Source organism: Bubalus bubalis, chromosome 12, assembly GCF_019923935.1.
Source record: "Bubalus bubalis isolate 160015118507 breed Murrah chromosome 12, NDDB_SH_1, whole genome shotgun sequence".
Classification (NCBI taxonomy): domain Eukaryota; kingdom Metazoa; phylum Chordata; class Mammalia; order Artiodactyla; family Bovidae; genus Bubalus; species Bubalus bubalis.
The window spans coordinates 82,474,329-82,494,528 of NC_059168.1; the positions used below are offsets into that span (position 1 = coordinate 82,474,329).

At 36.9% G+C, this 20,200-nt stretch overlaps 1 protein-coding gene across 3 annotated transcripts in view; it reads left to right on the forward strand.

Moving 5' to 3' along the window:
* Positions 1-20,200, forward strand: part of NBAS (NBAS subunit of NRZ tethering complex) — a 331,354-nt gene that overhangs the window by 139,375 nt on the left and 171,779 nt on the right. For all 3 annotated transcript variants that reach the window (XM_044926228.2, XM_025261541.3, XM_044926229.2), the window contains exons 26-29: positions 4,204-4,337; positions 13,007-13,069; positions 15,091-15,213; positions 19,887-19,989. In XM_044926228.2, the coding sequence (XP_044782163.2) occupies positions 4,204-4,337; positions 13,007-13,069; positions 15,091-15,213; positions 19,887-19,989 (423 nt within the window). The remainder of the gene's footprint in view (positions 1-4,203; positions 4,338-13,006; positions 13,070-15,090; positions 15,214-19,886; positions 19,990-20,200) is intronic.

A 20,200-nucleotide genomic window follows, 5' to 3' on the forward strand; every position in this document is an offset into this window, starting at 1 on the left:
TGATATAGAGTGGTTAGGCTGTTGCCCAAGGTCAGGGTAAGGAGAGGACCTTAGGTTTGAACATAAATTTTCTAATTTCCCAGCTATGTTCTTAACTATTGTGCTTTACTGTAATACCAATAGAAGAAGAAAAGATTTCTGCCCTAGAAGACCTTCAAAATATTTATAAGTTCTTTAGGATCTCATAAGGAGATCTTTTGATTATTCTAAATAACTCTTATATTTGCTTAAGACTGATCTACCTGTCTGTCTGTCTGTGTATCTGTCTTTCTATAGGGTTCAGATACTTGTTCAGATTCACTGGTGGTAAGTTGTTTTCTTAAACGAGGCATACTTTTGCAATATAAATAACCTCTTAATTTAGCCATGAATAAAATATGCTGTTTCAAGGGATTAGTGGCTCCCTTTCCATTGGAGGGACTCAAGCAGAATGGCATAGTCCTTTGAGACACTAACTTTGTAGTGAGAGTTAAAGCCTCAGGTTGTGGTTTGAGCAGAAGCCCTTGAAGGCCTACTCCAGTCCTAAATTCTAATTGGATGTTCTTCTTGTACTGCCTTTGTTAGCAATCTGAAGTCCTCTAAGGTGTATGGTCATAGACCAGTGTAATAAAGACAGAAAGGAAAGCATTGCTTACTTAAGCTCACACAGTTTTAGGTTTCTGGAAGGCCTGTTTGTCAGAAATGTCTCTGTTTATTGATCAAAGGTTTCCGTCTTCTCATAAGCACCTTCCACTTAGTATTCTGATTTTAAGTTTGGGGTGGTGTACTGTGAGCCAAGGGTGGGTTGCTTATGACAGCAGAATGCTATGTGAGAAGCAGGATGGATTGAATATGAATGTTTTATGAGGAAGAAAAAAGTGACTTTAAATTCTGTCCAGTAATCTTGTTTGTGATCCTTCTTCTTTACAGAGTCTTGTAAATCCTTTGTATATAGTCAGCTTTTTGTTGTTTTTACTTGGCAGTTTAGCATGTGCCTTTTGAATAAAACATATAGCCATTTGTTTTTGTTGGAATTTGTCAACATCAAAGCAGAGAACAATGGTATTTGCTGGGCTCTTCTTTCCAATCTGCTGTCTCTGTTTCTATCAGTGTTATCTTTCTGCAATGCAAATTTGATCATATCACAATCTATGCACAGTCTCTGGTGACCTACCATTTTCTGCAGGGTAAATGTTGGGCTGTGGTAAGTGGTGTAGAAAGTTCTTTGGGGTCTACTTTTAGTCTGCCTCTTCAGCCTCTTTTCCCTCCACGAAGGCACTCGTTTACTCACACTACTCACGTTTTCACTCTGTCAGGTTCTTTCATGCCTTTTTATGTTCTTTGAGGATGTTTCCTCTGCTTGGGTTAATCAAGCCCCTTTCCATCACTTAGAGCTTCCCCAGTGACTCAGACAGTAAAGAATCCGCCTGCAGTGCAGGAGACCTGGGTACAATCCCTGGGACAGGAAGATCACCTGGAGGAGAGCATGGCAACCCTCTTCAGTATTCTTGCCTGGAGAATCCCATGGACAGGGGAGCCTGGTGGGCTGTAGTCCATGGGGTCACAAATAGTCAAGCACAACTAAGTAACTAACACTTTCGCTTCTTTTAATTATAAATCCCTACCTATCAGTCAAGATCTGACTGTCATTTATCCAGTGATTCTGATGGAAAATCAGTGTTATGTACAAGTAATTTCCACTCTTGTTTTGCTGTGCCCACCATTCTCATATGGGGATTGCACTATTTCAGGTTTCAAAAAGACTACCATATTTCCAGTTCTCCAGTACTCAAAGGGTGTGATCTTTCGGGGTCCAGAGTAGAAGCACTGGATACTTCCTTGGCCCTTCTCTTTGAACATCCGAGACTGTATCCCAGCAATGGGGATATAGGAGATTGTCTGCTTAACATTGTAAACTCTCAGGGCAGTTTCCTGCTGGGCTTGGACTCACACTCCTTAGGAAGTTGGAAAGTGCCTCTGGGACTGTGCTGTTCAGTATGGTAGCCACTAGCCATGTATGGTTATGTAAATTAAAATGGAAAACTCAGTTACTCAGTCCCACTAGTTTTTTATGCTATTCGCAGTATTTTATAATTACAAACCAAGCTACAATGTCCATATTTATTTTGTGTTGTTGGCATATATGTATCTTCAGGGTATATTCCTACAAGGGGATCCAGGGCTCTAAGGATTGGGTTGTGTTGGTATTACTGCATTTCTTTACAGATAAGTTGTTCCGATTTCCATTTCCACCAGCAGTGTATGAGCATGGCTCTTTCTCCACAACTTTGCAGACAATATGTTGTCATATATAAAACATTTTTTCCACCACAATGGGTGAAAAATGGCATTTCAGTGTTGTTTTAATTTGTGCTTCTCTGAATATGTGTGAATTTGATCATTTTTTCTTGTGCTTGACAGGCATTGTCATTTTTGTGAATTGTCCATTCCTACCTTTTTTCTGTTGCTCAGTCTTTTTTCCAATTTTCATTTGGATTTTAGTCTCTTTGTGCCTTAACTTTTAGAAATTCATGTGTATTGGTGTAATTAGTTATTTTTCTGTGGTTTCTAGTGTGAATATTTCACCTAGTTGGTAGGTTATCTTTTGACTTTGTTTATGGTATATTATGTCATGCAATTTTTTTACAGTTCCCTTTATGTAAAATAGGAATAACACCAGTATTATTTACAGGATTGTTTTGAGGATTTGTGAATAATGCACATAAGGCACTTAGAAACATTACCTGGCACACAATAGTGCTTCCCTGGTGGTTCAGATGGTAAAGAATCTGCCCACAATGCAGGAGACCTGGGTTCAATCCCTGGGTTGGGGAGATTCCCTGGAGGAGGGCATGACAACTCACTCCTGTATTCTGGCCTGGAGAATTCCATGGACAGAGGAGCCTGGTGGGCTACCTCCATGGGGTCGCAAAGAGTCAGACACGACTGAACGACTAAGCATAGCACAGGCACACAATAAGAAAATGAGAAAAGTTAGCTACTTCGGTTAATTTTTCCTGACGCTTTTATTGTGCCCTGCATTGCCCCTGTTTCACCAGTTTGTCACTTTGCAACCTTAGGTAACTTACTCTTTGTCAAATGTTGATGTCAAATTAATGATCTATTTTGTAATACCTTGAAGAAGTATATATATATAAATCCTCTAGCCCAACTACTTTAGAAAACTTTACTTCCCTGGTAACCTCATTGTTTCTTCTTTCCATCCTTTTCTTCTGTTCATCTGTTGATACGGTTTTTCTACTGAGAAAATACCCTTTATTGGCAACTTCTCTTCATCCCTTTGCTGGGTTTTTTTTTTGTGTGTGTGAGTTTCTACTAAAATGTTGAAAAGCAGTAGATCTTTATTATGGAAATCATCTTAATCTTATTTTGTTGTTGTAAAGGGTGCTAAGAAAGTACTTTCAGTCTTCTGTTTTGGAGACAATAATATAAGCATTTTACTTTTATTAATTTATTTAATTCTCACACAGTGGTATTAGGAAGATGTTAATATCCCAGTTTTATAGATGAGAAAGGGCTTCCCTGGTAGCTCAGATGGTAAAGAATCTGCCTGCAATACAAAATAAGGCACAAATCTGTTAACTTCTATATCCCAGAAAATACTCTAAGAATGGCTCTTACCCTTTATGTCTTGCAATGGAAAAGTGACCCTAAATAGCCATCTTTCTGCATCAGAAATATGGAGTATGTTTCAGGATATGAATATTACCACATTCCAATGTGACTTCTTTTGAAAAAAATGTCAGTACTGTTGAGTTAAATGACTAATACTTAATGCGTACTGAAAAATAGCAGGTTTGAACATCTCTGAATATTACTTAAGGAATTTTATATTTTTTTTTAATTGAAACATCAAATTTGGCTTTAGGGTTAGAAATGTTGATTTTAATGAATTGCCTTTTTAATTCACTATGTTTCTTCTGTCTACTTTATCTTGAATGGGTCATAAATTGAGGAATCTGTTTTCAGCAGATGCAAGGCTTATGGGTACAAATTGTCTTTTCTCGCTGATTCTGTAATTAAAATGCAATTTCATTTAGAGTTATTAAAGACCCCAAAAGTCTGTAAGCTAAAAAAAGCCAAGATTTGTTTCTGCAGCTGATTAATTGCACTATTTAGTATTCTATTGACAGTGGTACTGGTATATGGCAAAGCTGAATGTAAATCTATTGACATTTCACACAACACGCTTTCTTTCTCTAGTTGCAGCAAAAAATCATTCCTGATCAGGACCAACTAATGGCAGTAGCTCTAGAATGCATCTATAGCTGTGAACGAAATGACCAGCTTGCGCTTTGCTACGACATATTAGAGTGTCTGCCACAAAGAGGATACGGGTAAGAATCCACAGTGTGCCGTTTTTGTGGTTGTGTCTTTTTACCCTAACAGTTACAGTGAAAACGTTGCTTCTCTGAATGTTCATTATAGAGAGTTTGGGGAATATAAAATAAATAAAGAAGAAAATGAAATCATATGCAAACCTGTTGCCTCAAGATAAACACTTTTCTAGTAGTGTATGAGAAGTCACTATAATTTTGTCAGCCTTGATAATTATCCTTTAAAAAATAAGCAGTATCACTATCACCAGAACAAGAAGCACTTTAAGTATATAGACAATAATGTGTCTTTGTTTTAAATTGTATTTCTAATTAATCTTTTCCCATATTTTTGGGCTAGCTGTATTTCTTCTATGAATTGTTTGTTCTTGGCCCTTGCCTTGAATAAAACTTTTAAGTGATAATGTGTGGATATACATACCTCATTTTCTTTACATCTTCTATCTTTATCGAGATATAATTAGCATTCAGCACCATGTAAGTTTGAGGTTTAAGCATAATGACTTACATATGTTGTGAAATGATTACCACGTTTAAAATAAAACTTTTTTCCTTATGGTGAGAACTTTTAGGATTTACTCTGTTAGCAACTTTCCAATACAACATACTTTAGTGTTAACTATAGTCATCATGTTATATGTTACATCCCCAGTATTTATTTATCTTATAACTGAGAGTTTGTACCTTTTGACCACCTTTATTCAGTTCCCCTCTGGTAACCACAAATCTGACCTCTTTTTTGGTTGTGTTTTTTTGGTATGATACCTCCTGTAAGTGGGATCATACAGTATTTGTTTTTCTCTGTCCGACATATTTCACTTTGCATAAAGCCCTCAAGGTCCTTCCATGTAGGCATAAATGGGTGACTTCCTTTTTTTTAATGGCTGAATAGTATTCTATCATGTGTGTATATCACATTTTCTTTATTCTTTCCCTTTATCCTTTGATGGGTACTTAGATTGTTTCTGTATCTTGGGAATTGGAAAACATGCCGCAATGAACATGGGGTACAAATATGTCTTTGATATAGTGATTTGGTTTTACTCAGATATATAACCAGAAGTGGAATTGCTAGATCATATGGTAGTGTTATTTTTAATTTTTTGAGGAATGAATATACATAATTTTTAACTGGGCTTATGTTTAAGTAGTAATTTACATAACATTCTTTTGGATCATTTAGGTGTATGCAAATCCGATTTGTATTTTCTCTTTGAAAGTCACACAACAATCATTCCTTTAATTATACTTTAAAAATGTAGTATATATTATAAATTTCATATCTGGAGGAGTTAAAAAAGCACATGGAAAAGCACTGAATGAAAAATTAGTGGGCCTGTCTCTATGCCTTGGTGATGACAGCTGAGTCACTTCTGCGGTCATCAGTTTCCTCGTTTGCAGAATCAGCTAATTAGACAAGAAGTCCTCCTCATGCTCTATTTCTTTTTCTCCCTTCTCTTTCTTCTTTGCTGTCTTTTCTTTCCAAGGAAATATTTGTGTGTGTGTGTCTGTGTGTGTGTAATGAATGATAAAAGTCACTGATTTTGCAACCCATTATGAAATAATTGTTTCATGTAATCTTTCAGTTCAGTTCAGTCACTCAGTCGTGTCTGACTCTTTGCGACCCCATGGACTGCCACATGTCAGGCTTCCCTGTCCATCACCAACTCCTGGAGCCTACTCAAACTCATGTCCATCAAATCAGTGATGTCATCCAAACATCTCATCCCCCGTTGTCCCCTTCTCTTCCTGCCTTCAATCTTTCCCAGCATCAGGGTCTTTTCCAATGAGTCGGTTCTTCACATCAGGTGGCCAAAGTATTGGAGTTTCAGCTTCAGCATCAGTTCTTCCAATGAATATTCAGGACTGATTTCCTATAGGATTGACTGGTTGGATCTCCTTGCAGTCCAAGGGACTCGCAAGAGTCTTCTCCAACACCACAGTTCAAAAGCATCAGTTCTTCGGTGCTCAGCTTTCTTTTTGGTCGAACTCGCATATCCATACGTGACTACTGCTGGAAAAACCATAGCCTTGACTAGATGGACCTTTGTTAGCAAAGTAATGTCTCTCTGCTTTTTAATATGCTGTCTAGGTTGATCATAGCTTTTCTTTCAAGAAGTAAGAGTCTTTTAATTTCATGGCTGCAATCACCATCTGCAGTAATTGTGGAGCCCAAAATAAGTTTCTCACTGTTTCCATTGTTTCCCCATCTATTTGCCATGAAGTGATGGGATCTGATGCCATGATCTTTGTTTTCTGAATGTTGAGTTTTAAGTCAACTTTTTCACTCTCCTCTTTCACTTTCATCAAGATGCTCTTTAGTTCTTCTTCATTTTCTGCCATAAAGCAGAAAGTCTGGTCTCATCTTTGATAGTACTAAAATCACATGAAAAATTGATGGGGAAGGAATACTCACATGGTAACAAAGTATTACCTTTAGCAGATATTTTTAACTTTTTTTGTAATTTCATAAGGGAAATATACATTTATAAAGTTCAAGTCTGACTATTGTCACGTTTGATCAAGTTATCAGAAATGGCATCACTTAAGAGTCAGATAGCCTAGCAGTATGTGCCTCCTCGTGAGAAGCAGTATGAAGTAAAATTATTTACCCTGAATCTAATCAGTACTTTAAGCTGGACTTCTAGTTTACAGTAAATGTAGGGAATAGGAGAACAAGTTAAATAACACCTTGAAGGAAAAACCAGATAAATACAGACAGATATTCTAGAGGTCAGGTTGTCTTCAGTTTGAAAAGTCCGTGTCGTGAATAAAAACAGATTGGTGGGGGTGAGGGGAAGCTATTCTGAAATTAAAGTGTCCAAGGGAACGTAATCCCCTTCTAATCTTTAACCATAAAATAATGTTATGTACTAGTTAAAATGAGGGTACTGAGAGACTTGTAATAGACAAGCAAGTGTGGGCTTCTCTCCTGCCCCATCCTTGGATACCTGTCTTCATTATAGATAATGCTTTTTTCTCTTCTCAACTTTGTCTGTGTCCTTTAAAATATTATACTTATATTGTTTACTGATTTTTCCAACTTCAGATGATTATTGACTTTGTTTTATGGAAGCCTACCCTGCCCCCATACCTACTTCTCCTAACCATTTTCTCAGTGTAGTTAAAGAGGTATTTTTATCATTGTGATTATGTATATACTGTTTACACAGAGCTAGTTATTATTGTATTTCCTTTTTATGCATTTTTTTTCTTGTATTGAATAATTTCCTTGTCATTGTTTCCATTTATTTCCCTCACTCTTCTGACAGAAGTGTAAAAATCCTTTTCAAGGTCAAAAATACCTAGTAATCTTTCCTTTCTTTTTTCACACTCTCTCTCACTTCAGAGAAACGTCTTAGAATTGTCTTTTCTCTTTCTCTGATATGGATTAATTCTTTGCTGTGCATTGGTCATGTCTCCTCTGTTGTTATGTTGCATTTCTGGGGTTATTATCTTCTCCTTTCTTTACTTATTCCCTCACTTTGATAGAACACAGTCTTGAATAGCTTCTTGTCAAATATCACATAGAGGCATTCTTATTTTAAGACTGTTCCATGTCAGAAAAATATCATAGTTGCATCCTTACACTTGGAAGGTTTGGCTTGCATGGAAATCTTGGTTAATGATCCTTTTGCTTATGAGTTTTGGAGACATCAATGATGGTGAGAAGTCCAAGGCCATTATATGGCTTTTTTCTCCTGTTTTTGGAATCCTTCTGTACCTACCCTTCATCTCTAATGTTCTGAAATATCATAACGATGTATTTTATCATGAATCTAGGTTTATCATTACATAGTGTGTTGTTCCAACCTGGAGACTGATGTCCTTCAGCCTATTCTTTCTTATATTTTCTTCCTGTTATGTTTCTTTGATTAGTTTATTTGCATGCCCTTCTATTTTTCTTTTTTGCACATTTTAAATTTACTGCCTGTTTTGTTATTTTTTCCCTACATTTTGATCTTTCATTATATGGTCTGGGAAATTTCTGCAATTTTATCTTCTAATCCTTATTTTGAATTTTAAAATTTGTTTTGGCTTTCTTAAATTCCAAGAATTTTTCCTTATTCACTTTAAAACAAAATCGTAGATTCTTTAGGTAGATATATTCCTAAGTATTTTATTCTTTCCGTTGCAATGGTGAATGGAATTGTTTCCTTAATTTCTCTTTCTGTTTTCTCATTATTAGTGTATAGGAATGCAAGGGATTTCTGTGTGTTGATTTTATATCCTGCAACTTTACTATAGTCATTGATTAGTTCTAGTAATTTTCTGGTGGAGTAGTATGAAATGAGATGCCAGTCCAGGTTCGATGCACGATACTGGATGCTTGGGGCTGGTGCACTGGGACGACCCAGAGGGATGGAATGGGGAGGGAGGAGGGAGGAGGGTTCAGGATGGGGAACACATGTATACCTGTGGCGGATTCATTTTGATATTTGGCAAATCTAATACAGTTATGTAAAGTTTAAAAATAAAATAAAATTAAAAAAAATAATAATAAAATAAAATAAAAAAAAAAAAAAAAAAAAAAAAAAAAAAAAAAATAAAACAAAATCGTATCCTACTCTTTTTTTCACAGATGCATAAACCCCCTTCTATACACCCTGCATTACCCTCACCCCACCATGATCTTTGATTTTTGATATTTTGTTTGTTTGCATCTCTGCTTCTACTGTGAGATCCTTTCCTCCATATCTAATGATTCTTGACCATTACTGCTACTGCTAAGTTGCTTCAGTCGTGTCCGATTCTGTGCGACCCCATAGACGGCAGCCCACCAGGCTCCCCCATTCCTGGGATTCTCCAAGCAAGAACCCACTGGAGTGGGTTACCATTTCCTTCTCCAATGCATGAAAGTGAAAAGTGAAAGTGAAGTTGTGTCTGACTCTTAGTGACCCCATGGATTGTAGCCCACCAGGCTCCTCCGTCCATGGGATTTTCCAGGCAAGAGTACTGGAGTGGGGTGCCATTGCCTTCTCCTCTTGACCATTAATTTATATCTAATAAGTAATAATTGCTATCTTATTAGATAATATCTGATTGCATGCCTTGTGACAAGCTGAAGGCTTTTCATTATAGGGGTCCTTAGAAAATTGCCTTATTTGTGAGCAGCTAGATTGTCAGTCTTGTTTTAGTTTTGCTTTCTGGAGGGTAGGGTAATCTTGCATTCTGTCTGTTGTGTTACAGAAATGTTGGGTGGTTCGTAGATCCTGATTGTTGATCCCTTTTCATTAAAAGTTGAAGTGCTGACCCCAAGAAGGAATCAAGGCAAATAGCCTTGTTCCTGGTAAAGCTCAATGGAGACTGTACTAGTGGTTAATACTTCCCTTCCTCAGTCCAGGTTTAGGGAATCTTCATATGGAAAGAATTGGAGAAGGAAATGGCAACCCACGCCAGTGTTCTTGCCTAGAGAATCCCAGGGACGGGGGAGCCTGGTGGGCTGCCGTCTGTGGGGTTGCACAGAGTCAGACACGACTGAAGCGACTTAGCAGCAGCAGCAGCATGTAGAAAGAAAAGGTGTAATTACAGGGGGGACTCAGAATCTGTTTATTACCGAAAACTGTATTGATGGGACCACAGGCTCCTTCACATCTTTGGTGAAGAGAAGCAGGTCTACCTCTGGGAACCATGGGGATTCAGTAGGCAGCACAGGGCTGGTAATGTGGATTGTCGTAACAGTTTTTTTAGCAAAATATCATTACCCATCATTTAAAAACCTCATCCCAGTGGATGTCAGAGTGTCTCAAGTCAAAGTGCTCTTCTCAAATGGGGTCGAGATGCAGAACCCTTTCCTTAACAAGCACCCGATAGGGCAGAAGTGTTGGGGAGGTTCTTTTTACATGATCTTCAGGAATGGCATGATGGTCCCTCCGCCTGCTTGATGCCCCCTTGGTTGTTCTTGAATCATCTGGGTAAAATCATTGACTTCCAACTGACATGTGCAATTTTTAAAAGTAAACATATGAGACTTTGTTCTTCAGTAAGGTCAAAGAGGCATGAATATCAATTAGAGCTTATCTATCAACTTATAACCAGTAATTTGCCTACTCTGAGGATTGGATTTAGTCATGATATCAATTGAATGATGATATTCAGAGAACATTTTTTTTTTAATGTAGACATTATAATGAGGGGGCTTCCCTTGTGGCTCAGCTAGCTGGAACATGGAAGCAACCTAGATGCCCACTGACACATGAATGGATAAAGAAGTTGTGGTACATATATATAATGGAATATTACTCAGACATAAAAGGGAACACACTTGAATCGGTTCTGATGAGGTGGATGAACCTAGAACCTATTATACAGAATGGAGTGAGTCAAAAAGAGAAAGATAAATGTCGTATTCTAACACATATTTGGAATCTAGAAAAATGGTTCTGAAGAATTTATTTACAGGGCAGCAGTGGAGAAACATAGAGAATAGACTTATGGACATGGGGAGAGGGGAGGGGAAGGTAAGATGTATGGAAAGAGTAACATGAAAACTTACATTACTGTATGTAAAATAGATAGCCAACGGGAATTTGCTGTATGGCTCAGGAAACTCAAACAGGGGCTCTGTATCATCCTAGAGGGGTGGGATGGGGACAGAGATGGGAGGGAGGTTCCAAAGGGAGGGGATATATGTATACCTGTGGCTGATTCATGTTGAGGTTTGACAGAAAACAACAAAATTCTATAAAGCAATTATCTTTATCTATAAAGCAATTATCTTTATCTATAAAGCAATTTAAAAAAAAAAAGAAGCCACCCACAATGTGCGAGACCTGGGTTCGATCCCTGGGTTGGGAAGATCCCCTGGAGAAGGGAAAGGCTACCCACTCCAGTATTCTGGCCTGGAGAATTCCAAGGACTGTGTGATCCATGGGGTCACAAAGAGTTGAATGCGACTGAGCAACTTTCAGTTTCACTATAATGAGGGGATGAATATATTTGTTTTCAGAGAGTGTGTAGGCTAAGAAATGCCTTTTGTGTTTGTGTGTGTGGCCAAAAGCTTTTTTTCAGCTTCAGATTAATGGTTTCTGATCTAACAGACTTTAAAAAATTTTTTTTTGGTAAACAGACACAAAAAGCATGATACTCTTCTGTTGTTCCATTCATTTCTTAACGATTGTATTTCATTATTGTAATTTTCTAAATAATTTCAATTACAAGTTAGTCTAATATTAAAGTATAGGCCTTCAGAATATTTACTCTGGTTCTTTTTGCTCCTCGTGCCAAGTTTGTCAGTTTACATTCTCTTAGTGATTAGTTGTTTATTTTCAGTGATTAAATGGTTTTACGTACCAAATGGTTAACCATATATTTATTCACTATTTAGGATATTAGATTCTTGTGTGTCTTACCTAGACTGCACATTCTACCTGGCTGAAAAAATTCTTTAGTCATTATGTTCATGAATGTCATTCACAAAGGAAGAACATTGTATTCTGAAAATCAATGACAAACGTTTATTGTAGAGCTACAAAATGATAATTTAAGAATATTGTTTCCGAATGAGTGTGCTAATTGAAGACAAATGATCTTTTGTTTTTGAAGGGCTTTAAGTGGAATATACCCTAATTTATCACTCCAGTCCAAGGCTGAAAACTTGGTTTAAAAAGATAGTACAATCTTTGTAAATTGCATGAAATAATTGCCACATAGATTTAGACCAGGAAAAATAGATAGTTTTAAAAATAGTGAGGCTTTGGTGTTCAAGGTAGGTCACTTTTAATTTTCCAAGGCCAGATGAGGTTTTTATTTGGTTTTCTTATCAGATCATAGGATCTTGCTGGAATTCAGCCAGATCATTGGTTGGAAGGCATCAGAGTGTGTCAGGTACAGTTGTTCTCAGTTGAGAGCTGTCCCTCCGAGGTTGGGACACAGTTGCAGAGGGTGGCTGGGGGCTTTGCAGCAGTTGCTTAACTTTTCTGCCGTATTCCTTTCACTTGCACGTGTGTTGTACTGTACTAAGTCCATCCTACCAGCCATGTTCTTATTAGTTTACGATCTTTTTCATGGTAATGTTTCTCCTAGTCGCCCCTAATTTTTTCCTGAGAGAGAGTTTGTTATCTCAACTCCCTGGTAGGAATTATCTATATGATGACTATGTACTTCTCCTTCACTTTAAAATATTACAGTGGAGTCAGTGTGAATGATGAGATGTGAAAGACCCTTGAGTATATGGAATCCTAATGGACAAGTCCTACGAGTCACAGGTGGTGTAGACAGGACCAGGACAAAGCCACTGTGCAGGGCCATGGCTCCTAATCTATTTTATTGTTAAAAAAAAAAATAAAAAAAATAAATGATAGCTTTATTCTTTATCACTTCTTTAAAGAAAGACTACAGTCGATTTATAATTCTTTTTTGCTTTTCATCAGAACTGAACTAAAAGTCTTTAGGAAAATAGTTGCCCATGTCTCACTAATCTTTAATAAAAAATATCGTTCTGTTCTAGTATTTTTTATCTTAATCTCTTTTGAGTTATGAAAGATGCTGAATGAGTGTAGGAGATGAGACTGACATTTTACTTGGACAGTACGATACCGCTTTTATGTATTAATGTCCAAGGGAAACATCAGTTTTTTTTGTTTTTTTTTTTTAAACTTGAGTTTGGTATTTTAGTTAAAAAGCTACTACGAAAGCCTAATTTTAATTCTTTTTTCTTTATCCTTCAGTCAGAAAACAGAGGTCACCACAGCGCTTCATGACATGGTAGACCAACTGGAACACATTCTCAGGTGAGAAAACGGAGTCTGGTTCTATGCTGACTAAAGACATCTGTCCAAGAAATGTTACATTAAATATGCCCAGTGGTCATTTCTACTTTGATCTCATATTTGTTTGATTCTCCTAGGAGTGAATGAATCTAATACTAGCTTATCTCAGCAGAATGCTACAGTAGTGGAAACATGAACTTTGAAGACTGGTAGAAGTGTGTTCAAATCTAGGTGTCGTCACTTACTAGCTGTGTGATCTTTGAGCCTATGGTTTTCTTAGCTGTAATACCTATAATATCTAACTCATAAGATGTGAAGTTAATATTATATTAAAGGCTTCCCTTGTGGCTAGGGTGGTAAAGAATCCGCCTGCAATGCAGGAGACCTGGGTCCGATCCCTGGGTTGGGAAGATCTCCTGGAGAAGGGAAAGGCTACCCACTCCAGTATTCTGGCCTGGAGAGTTCCAGTCCATGGGATCGCAGAGAGTCGGACACAACTGAGTGACTTTCACTTTCACTTTAAGCTTTTAAAGTACCTCACACTTAGTAGGTAAATAAGAAATATTAGTTCCTTCAGTAATTGCTACTTCTACCAGCAAACAGTGTTTATTTTGCCCCTTAGTTTCCTTTTTTTTGGGTATACTACATTTGATTGAATATTTGGATTATAGTAGTAACTAGCAATATTCTTTACTGTGAAAATGAAATATTAAGCTCTTGTGGAGACTGAAAATTTCCAAGTTGCTATTCAGAAAGTGTAATATTGTTTACTAGTGTTCATTTTTATGTTTATGTATAATGTGCTTGTATGTAAATTTTAAATATTTACATTAAAATTAAACTTGAGGAATAATAAACTTTGCTCTTCCAATATACAATTGTAGAAATTATAAATAATAACATCACTTGATAATGTTAGTATGTAAAGTATAAGTATTTGGAATCTAGTTATTTGATGTCTCTCTCCTCCCCACAGCCTCTCTAAAAAATTGAGCATAGTTTGAACAAAACTTAATTTGTTAATATAGATTCATTCCTTATAAATCTACATTGTTTCCTTTATTTCTCTAATGAAGTGGGAAGGAGCTTTCCCAAAGTGATACAGTATAATAAACACAATGTATTTCATAAAAAGTTATTACTGCATGATAAACATTATTTATTTCACCACATGTTCCTGGATGTAACCATGAATTGTGTTCATAGTCAAATTATGCTCTCAGTATCTCAGGCGAACAGTAGGACCCTGTAGGTTTCTGGATGATTCACAAGTCTTTCACTGTTCACCTTAATTTACTAACCTTTTAAAAGGAAAGCTTTTCATTCCTGTTCCAGGTTTACCTCACAGCCATTAATAGTTGATAAATGTTTAGTGTATATAATGTCAGGTGACAAGACCCATTAAACTTACCTTTATGCAGAGTTACTGAATTTTATCTGACCTTTAATTCATAAATGTGAGATTTGGTGAGAACAACAAGGTGTGTATACAGTGCTGATAATTATGGAATAAGATATCCTAAGAAGATCCATATAAGAACAGGAATCTTATTTGTTTGTTTATAGAATGGATTCCTGAGGAAGATTGAGCCTTATGGTATTTCTGTGGTTTTCCAACTCTAAAATCCTTTGCTTATTGCTTTTCTAGCAGCCTTGCCTCTAACAAAAGACTCACTAGGGTTGTTAAGAGTTAAAGCTGGGTATTGCAGTGATAGATTTGGCTTATTTTGCTGACTTGATGCTTTTAGAGTACAGCAAAATTGTGAAAAAGATTTTGAAATAAGGATATGCCAGGGTTTTAAAAAAATGTTAACTTATCTCAAGAATATTGTAATAAAAGTCAGTAGGGGAAATAAAATTTGGTATATAGTTATTAGCTTTTCTTTGGCTAAGAATTAATGTAATGTGTAAAATTGGGTCATTCCCTGTGCTACTTTTTTATTTTTAAGTACTTAAACCTAAGTGCTACTTGTATGTTTAACATTCTTAGAGCTGTGTTGTTTGGTATCAAAGCATATTTAAAAGTTCTTTTTTACTTACAGTGTGTCAGAGATTTTGGAGAAACACGGACTTGAGAAACCAATTTCCTATGTTAAAAATACTCAGTCTAGCTCAGAAGAGGCACGCAAGCTGATGGTTAGATTGACTAGGCACACCGGTCGAAAGTGAGTAATAAACACAATTAATTGATAATTGTGCATGCTTAGAAACAAGTACTGCGTTTTGTTTTTTTATTCTTTTTCTGAGTTCATTGGGTTATAATTGACCAATAATAAATTGCACATATAAAGTATAGAAACTGAAGTTTTGATCCATGTGTGAAGAAAGCTGAGCACCGAAGAATTGATGCTTTTGAACTGTGGTGTTGGAGAAGACTCTTGAGAGTCCCTTGGACTGCAAGGAGATCCAACCAGTCAATCCTATAGGAGATCAGTCCTGAATATTCATTGAAAGGACTGATGCTGAAGCTGAAACTCTAATACTTTGGCCACCTCATGCGAAGAGTCGACTCATTGGAAAAGACCCTGATGCTGGGAGGGATTGGGGGCAGGAGGAGAAGGGGATGACAGAGGATCAGATGGCTGGATGGCATCACTGACTCGATGCACATGAGTTTGGGTGAACTCCGGGAGTTGGTGATGGATAGAGAGGCCTGGTGTGCTGCGATTGATGGGGTCGCAAAGAGTCAGACATGACGGAGTGACTGAACTGAAATGAGCTGATGTACCCGTTGAAACCTTCACTTCATCAAAATAATGTACCTAACGATCACCCCAGAAGGCTTTCTTTTGCTCATTTATAATCCCATTCCTCCTCCTGCTTCTCCCCATCATACCCCCATCCCTGGCCCAGGCTATCACTGATCTATTTTCTGTTTCTGTATCTTATTTTGCATTTCCTAGAATTTGATGTAAATGGAGTCATAGCAGTATGCTTTTTGTCTGGCTTCTTTCAATCAGCATAATTATTTTGTGATTCATCCATATTGTATCATGGATCCATAATTATTTTGTGATTCATCCATGTTGTATCATGGATCCATAGTTTATTCCATTTTATTGGCTGACTACTATTCCATTGATGGATTTCCTGCACTTTGTGGATCTTTTCTACTTGTTGATGGATATTTGATTTATTTTGAGTTTTAGCTTGTACAAATATAGCTGCTGTGAATACTCATGCACAAGTCTCTGTATGCACATGTGCTTTCATTTCCTTTGGATAAATCCATGAGAGTTGAATGGCAGGATCATATCAATAGATGGATGATTAACTTTTGGAAAAACTGTCTTCCGAAGCATTTGTAATGTTTTTTTTTGTTTTGTTTTTTAAACCAGTCTTTTAGGTGAAGTCCATCCTTGTCAATACTTGGTTTGGTCAGTCTTTTTAAGTTTATTTTAATAGGTATTAATATGTTATGGTATCTAATTTTCATTTTAATTGCTTTCTCCAAAGAGTAATAACATTGAGCATCTATTTATGTGATTATTTGCCATCAGTTTATCTTCTTAGATCATTTTAAAACTGAGCTTTTGTTTCTTTACTGATTTTGAGTTTTATTATATACTCAGGATATGAGTTCTTTTTTAGATATATGCTTTTGCAGAGGTTTTCTCCTATCTGTCTTGTCTTTTCATTCTCATACCTGTCTTTTGAAGTGCATATTTTATACATTTTGATAAGATCCAGTTTATCAGCTTGTTCTTTGTTGATTGTGTTTTTGATGTCATATTATGAAACTTTTGCCACAAAGATTTCCTCCTGCCATTTGTAGTAAAATTTTTAGTTTTTCCTTTTGTAGTCAGATTCATGGCCCATTTGAGAGTTCATCTTTGTTCATCATTCATGATTTTTTTTTTAATACCTAAATATTCCAGCATCATGTGTTGAAAAGGCTATCTATACTGAATTGCCTTTGCATCTTTGTTGACTATCAGTCATCTATATAATGGGGGCCTATTTTGGAATTCTTTATTTTGATCCATTGATCTATTTGTCTGTCTTCTAATAACCATACTATGTTAATTGTTACAGATCTGTAGTAAGTCTGAAAATTATTGTAAATTTATAGGAAGTCTTAAAACTTTTTCCTCATCTCTTTTTGGACAGTTTATTGTAGTTACTGATTTATGTGCCTTATATTTCCCTTGAAATCATCAGCCTATCCAGGGGAAGTGTTGTAGTTACCGTACATGTAATTTGGAATCTTATGTATCATTGGCCATCTCTCAGTTTTTATATGAGTAATTTAGAAGATTCCGATAATTTAAGTCTTAAGATTTCTTTACAGCTGTGAACAGTTGGTCAGTATTTCCCACCATGTTGGCTCTACTGTAGAATCCACTCTTCAGTAAGAAAGCGTTGGTGCTGCTGCTAGATTACCTGCTGTCTTTCCATTGAATCTCTCAAATGCTTTTGAAGTCTTTGAAGTTAATTTCTACTTACCGCATTCTACTTACTGAGAATGTGTAAGAGAGCATGGCCTCTTTCTTCAAGGTAGTCAACTTGAAATGAATCTTAATTATTTCACATATGCTACCACAGCTTGACCTTCAGCAACTATAGAATTTTCTTACACATATTCTGAATGGTGGCAGGTTTCACTGACTGTGTCACCAATGAGGTTTTACCATCTTGAATGCTGTACTATTTTCTCTCTGGAAAATAACACATGCCATCATTCCAAAATGGTAACTAATACATTATGTTTGTATTCAGGTATCTCTCTGTCAATTTTCAAATCTCTTGTTATGGTGACCCCAAGTTCTACTCTTGGTTCTTATTTACTGCATGTATTCTGAAAAGACCATTGGAAATAATGTCTTATAATTTGTTTTAATTAAAACCTGTACTTACAGCTAGCCATGTGTGAGCAAGCATTAATACCATCTGTCCCGTGTTGCTGGTTTCCAGAAGAACAGCTGGGCATGAGAACTTGAATTCAACTAGACAGTGCCCAGGTCTGGTTTTATGAAGCTTGTGCAAGATAGACACTTAATTTTTCAAACATTTTGCTACTTTTTTGCCTGTAAGCCAAATTTGAAAGAGCCCTTTAATTTTTTGAAGTCCACCCAAAGAGTTCACATACCAATGTCTAACTAAGGGAAGCACTTCAGGGATTATCCTTAAAGACTTGCAAATATGTCAGCTTGTTTTATGTATTTGTATGCTGGAAAAGAATGTGTTCTCTTTAAGCTTTATTGCATACGAGATAGAAATAATTATTCATTTTGTGTAACAAATATAAAATGTTGGAAGCAAATTTTGTTTTTAATGCATAAGAAAGAAAACAATGCATGGAAAAGAAACATCCAGTTGGTATTTGATAAACACAAAACAAAACCTGCCCTTTTCAAGCAATGTGATTCATGATTATATAGAACTTCAGCGCTAGAAAATAAACATAAATGGTGATTACAAACTCATAGATATTCAACAAAGATGAACTTTGAAGAGAGCTGGAGAGAATTATATAGCACATTCACCCTCCTGCCAGGCAATATTTGTGATGGTGTATGTGACGACAGAAAAACAAACAGTGTATTTGTAACTTTCACATTCATTCATTCACATCTGTTGAATGCTCTGTTGTGCCAGAAAAATGTGAAGCGTGTCTTTTCATACATTCTAGTTTAAGTTAATGCTCATAATATTAAAAAAAGGGATCTGAAGTTCGAAGAAATTAGTAAGTTTATTCAATTCCATACAGGCAGTTGAGCCTGTTTTTACACTTAGGAAAAACCTTGCTTCAATTGTCTGTTTTATCCACATTAATCTCTTCCATTCCTTATCATTGTCTGAGATGGACTTTAAGTTAGAAAACTGAAATTCAGGAGTATTAAATACTCGCAGTCACAGAGCTAGTATGTGAGTCTCTGGGGCATTGTTAAAAAACCTTTTCTGTTGCTGCAGAAGAATCTGAGCCATCACATATCTAAGTCTGTGACTCTGGAAGCTGACATGACATGGTATTTGAATAGCTAGATTGTGTAGGCCTCACTGCTCGAGCCCCAATTGGTAAATTACTTCTGAGCAGAGGAAACTGTCGATACACTGGGGAACCTGCTAGGGACTTGCTATTTTGAACTTTCCCATGTTGGTCACTGGCTTATATTTGAGGGGACCCTGAACACTATGGCTATGGAATTGTTGAAATAGATAACAACTTGTGTGGGGAATGAAGCGTCTTCGTAAGCCAGATAGGAACTGCAGCTGCCTTACAGGGCTGTGTCTTGTCCCACCTGGGCTGGCACCTGGGTGGAAGGAACCCCCGCAACACTGTCCCAGACTCCCTGGACTCTGCTGAGACTCCCACTGAGAGGAAACCCTGAGGCTGCCCTGCTGACCAGCTGTGCTTCCCACCTCAAGACTCAAGCCATGTGTGGCCTCTGTGGCCTTTTCCGTCTGCACATGTGGTTGAAATTAAGGACATCCCCTGCTGGCAATTGCAAAGTGATGAAGATGGAATTTTGAAATGCATTCTCCTGTCTCCAAGTGCTTTTTCTGCTGTATTGCAGCTGCTTTATCTTAGGCCGTGTGCTTTATTTCACCATAGAAACTCACAGCTTGTATACCTTTGCCATAGTCAGAGAATGCTATTCCAGTTTTGTATCTAGGCCTCCTGTGACTGAGGTCGCTCTGCCAGCATCTCTGAAGTTGTGTCACTGCCCGTCTTTTCCCTCTGTCTTTATTCCAAGCTTTTTTCCCTGGAAATTCAAATGAAATATACTTCTGTTGATCATCCAGGAGCTGTGTGGCATATAGAATGGTGGTACCAATTTTTTTACTTTTGGTCAATTGACAACAGCAATTTTCTTTTTTCTTTTTCTCCTCCCAGGCAGCCTCCTGTCAGTGAGTCTCACTGGAGAGTGTTGCTGCAGGACATGTTGACTATGCAGCAGAATGTTTACACGTGTTTAGATTCTGACGCTTGCTATGAGGTAATTTGACAGATTTTAGTATTTCCTTTTAATTTTTAAATTTTGGTTGTTAGATTTTGTTCATTGAACACAAAGATGATGACCAGAAGCTTCACTGTAAGTAATAGGACTGAATTATTGACAAATAGCTGGTAATTGAGTAGTGCTTTAGAGTTTGAGCACTTTCATATCTATGTTTCTGTCTTCTTTGTTCATCGCCACACATTTATTT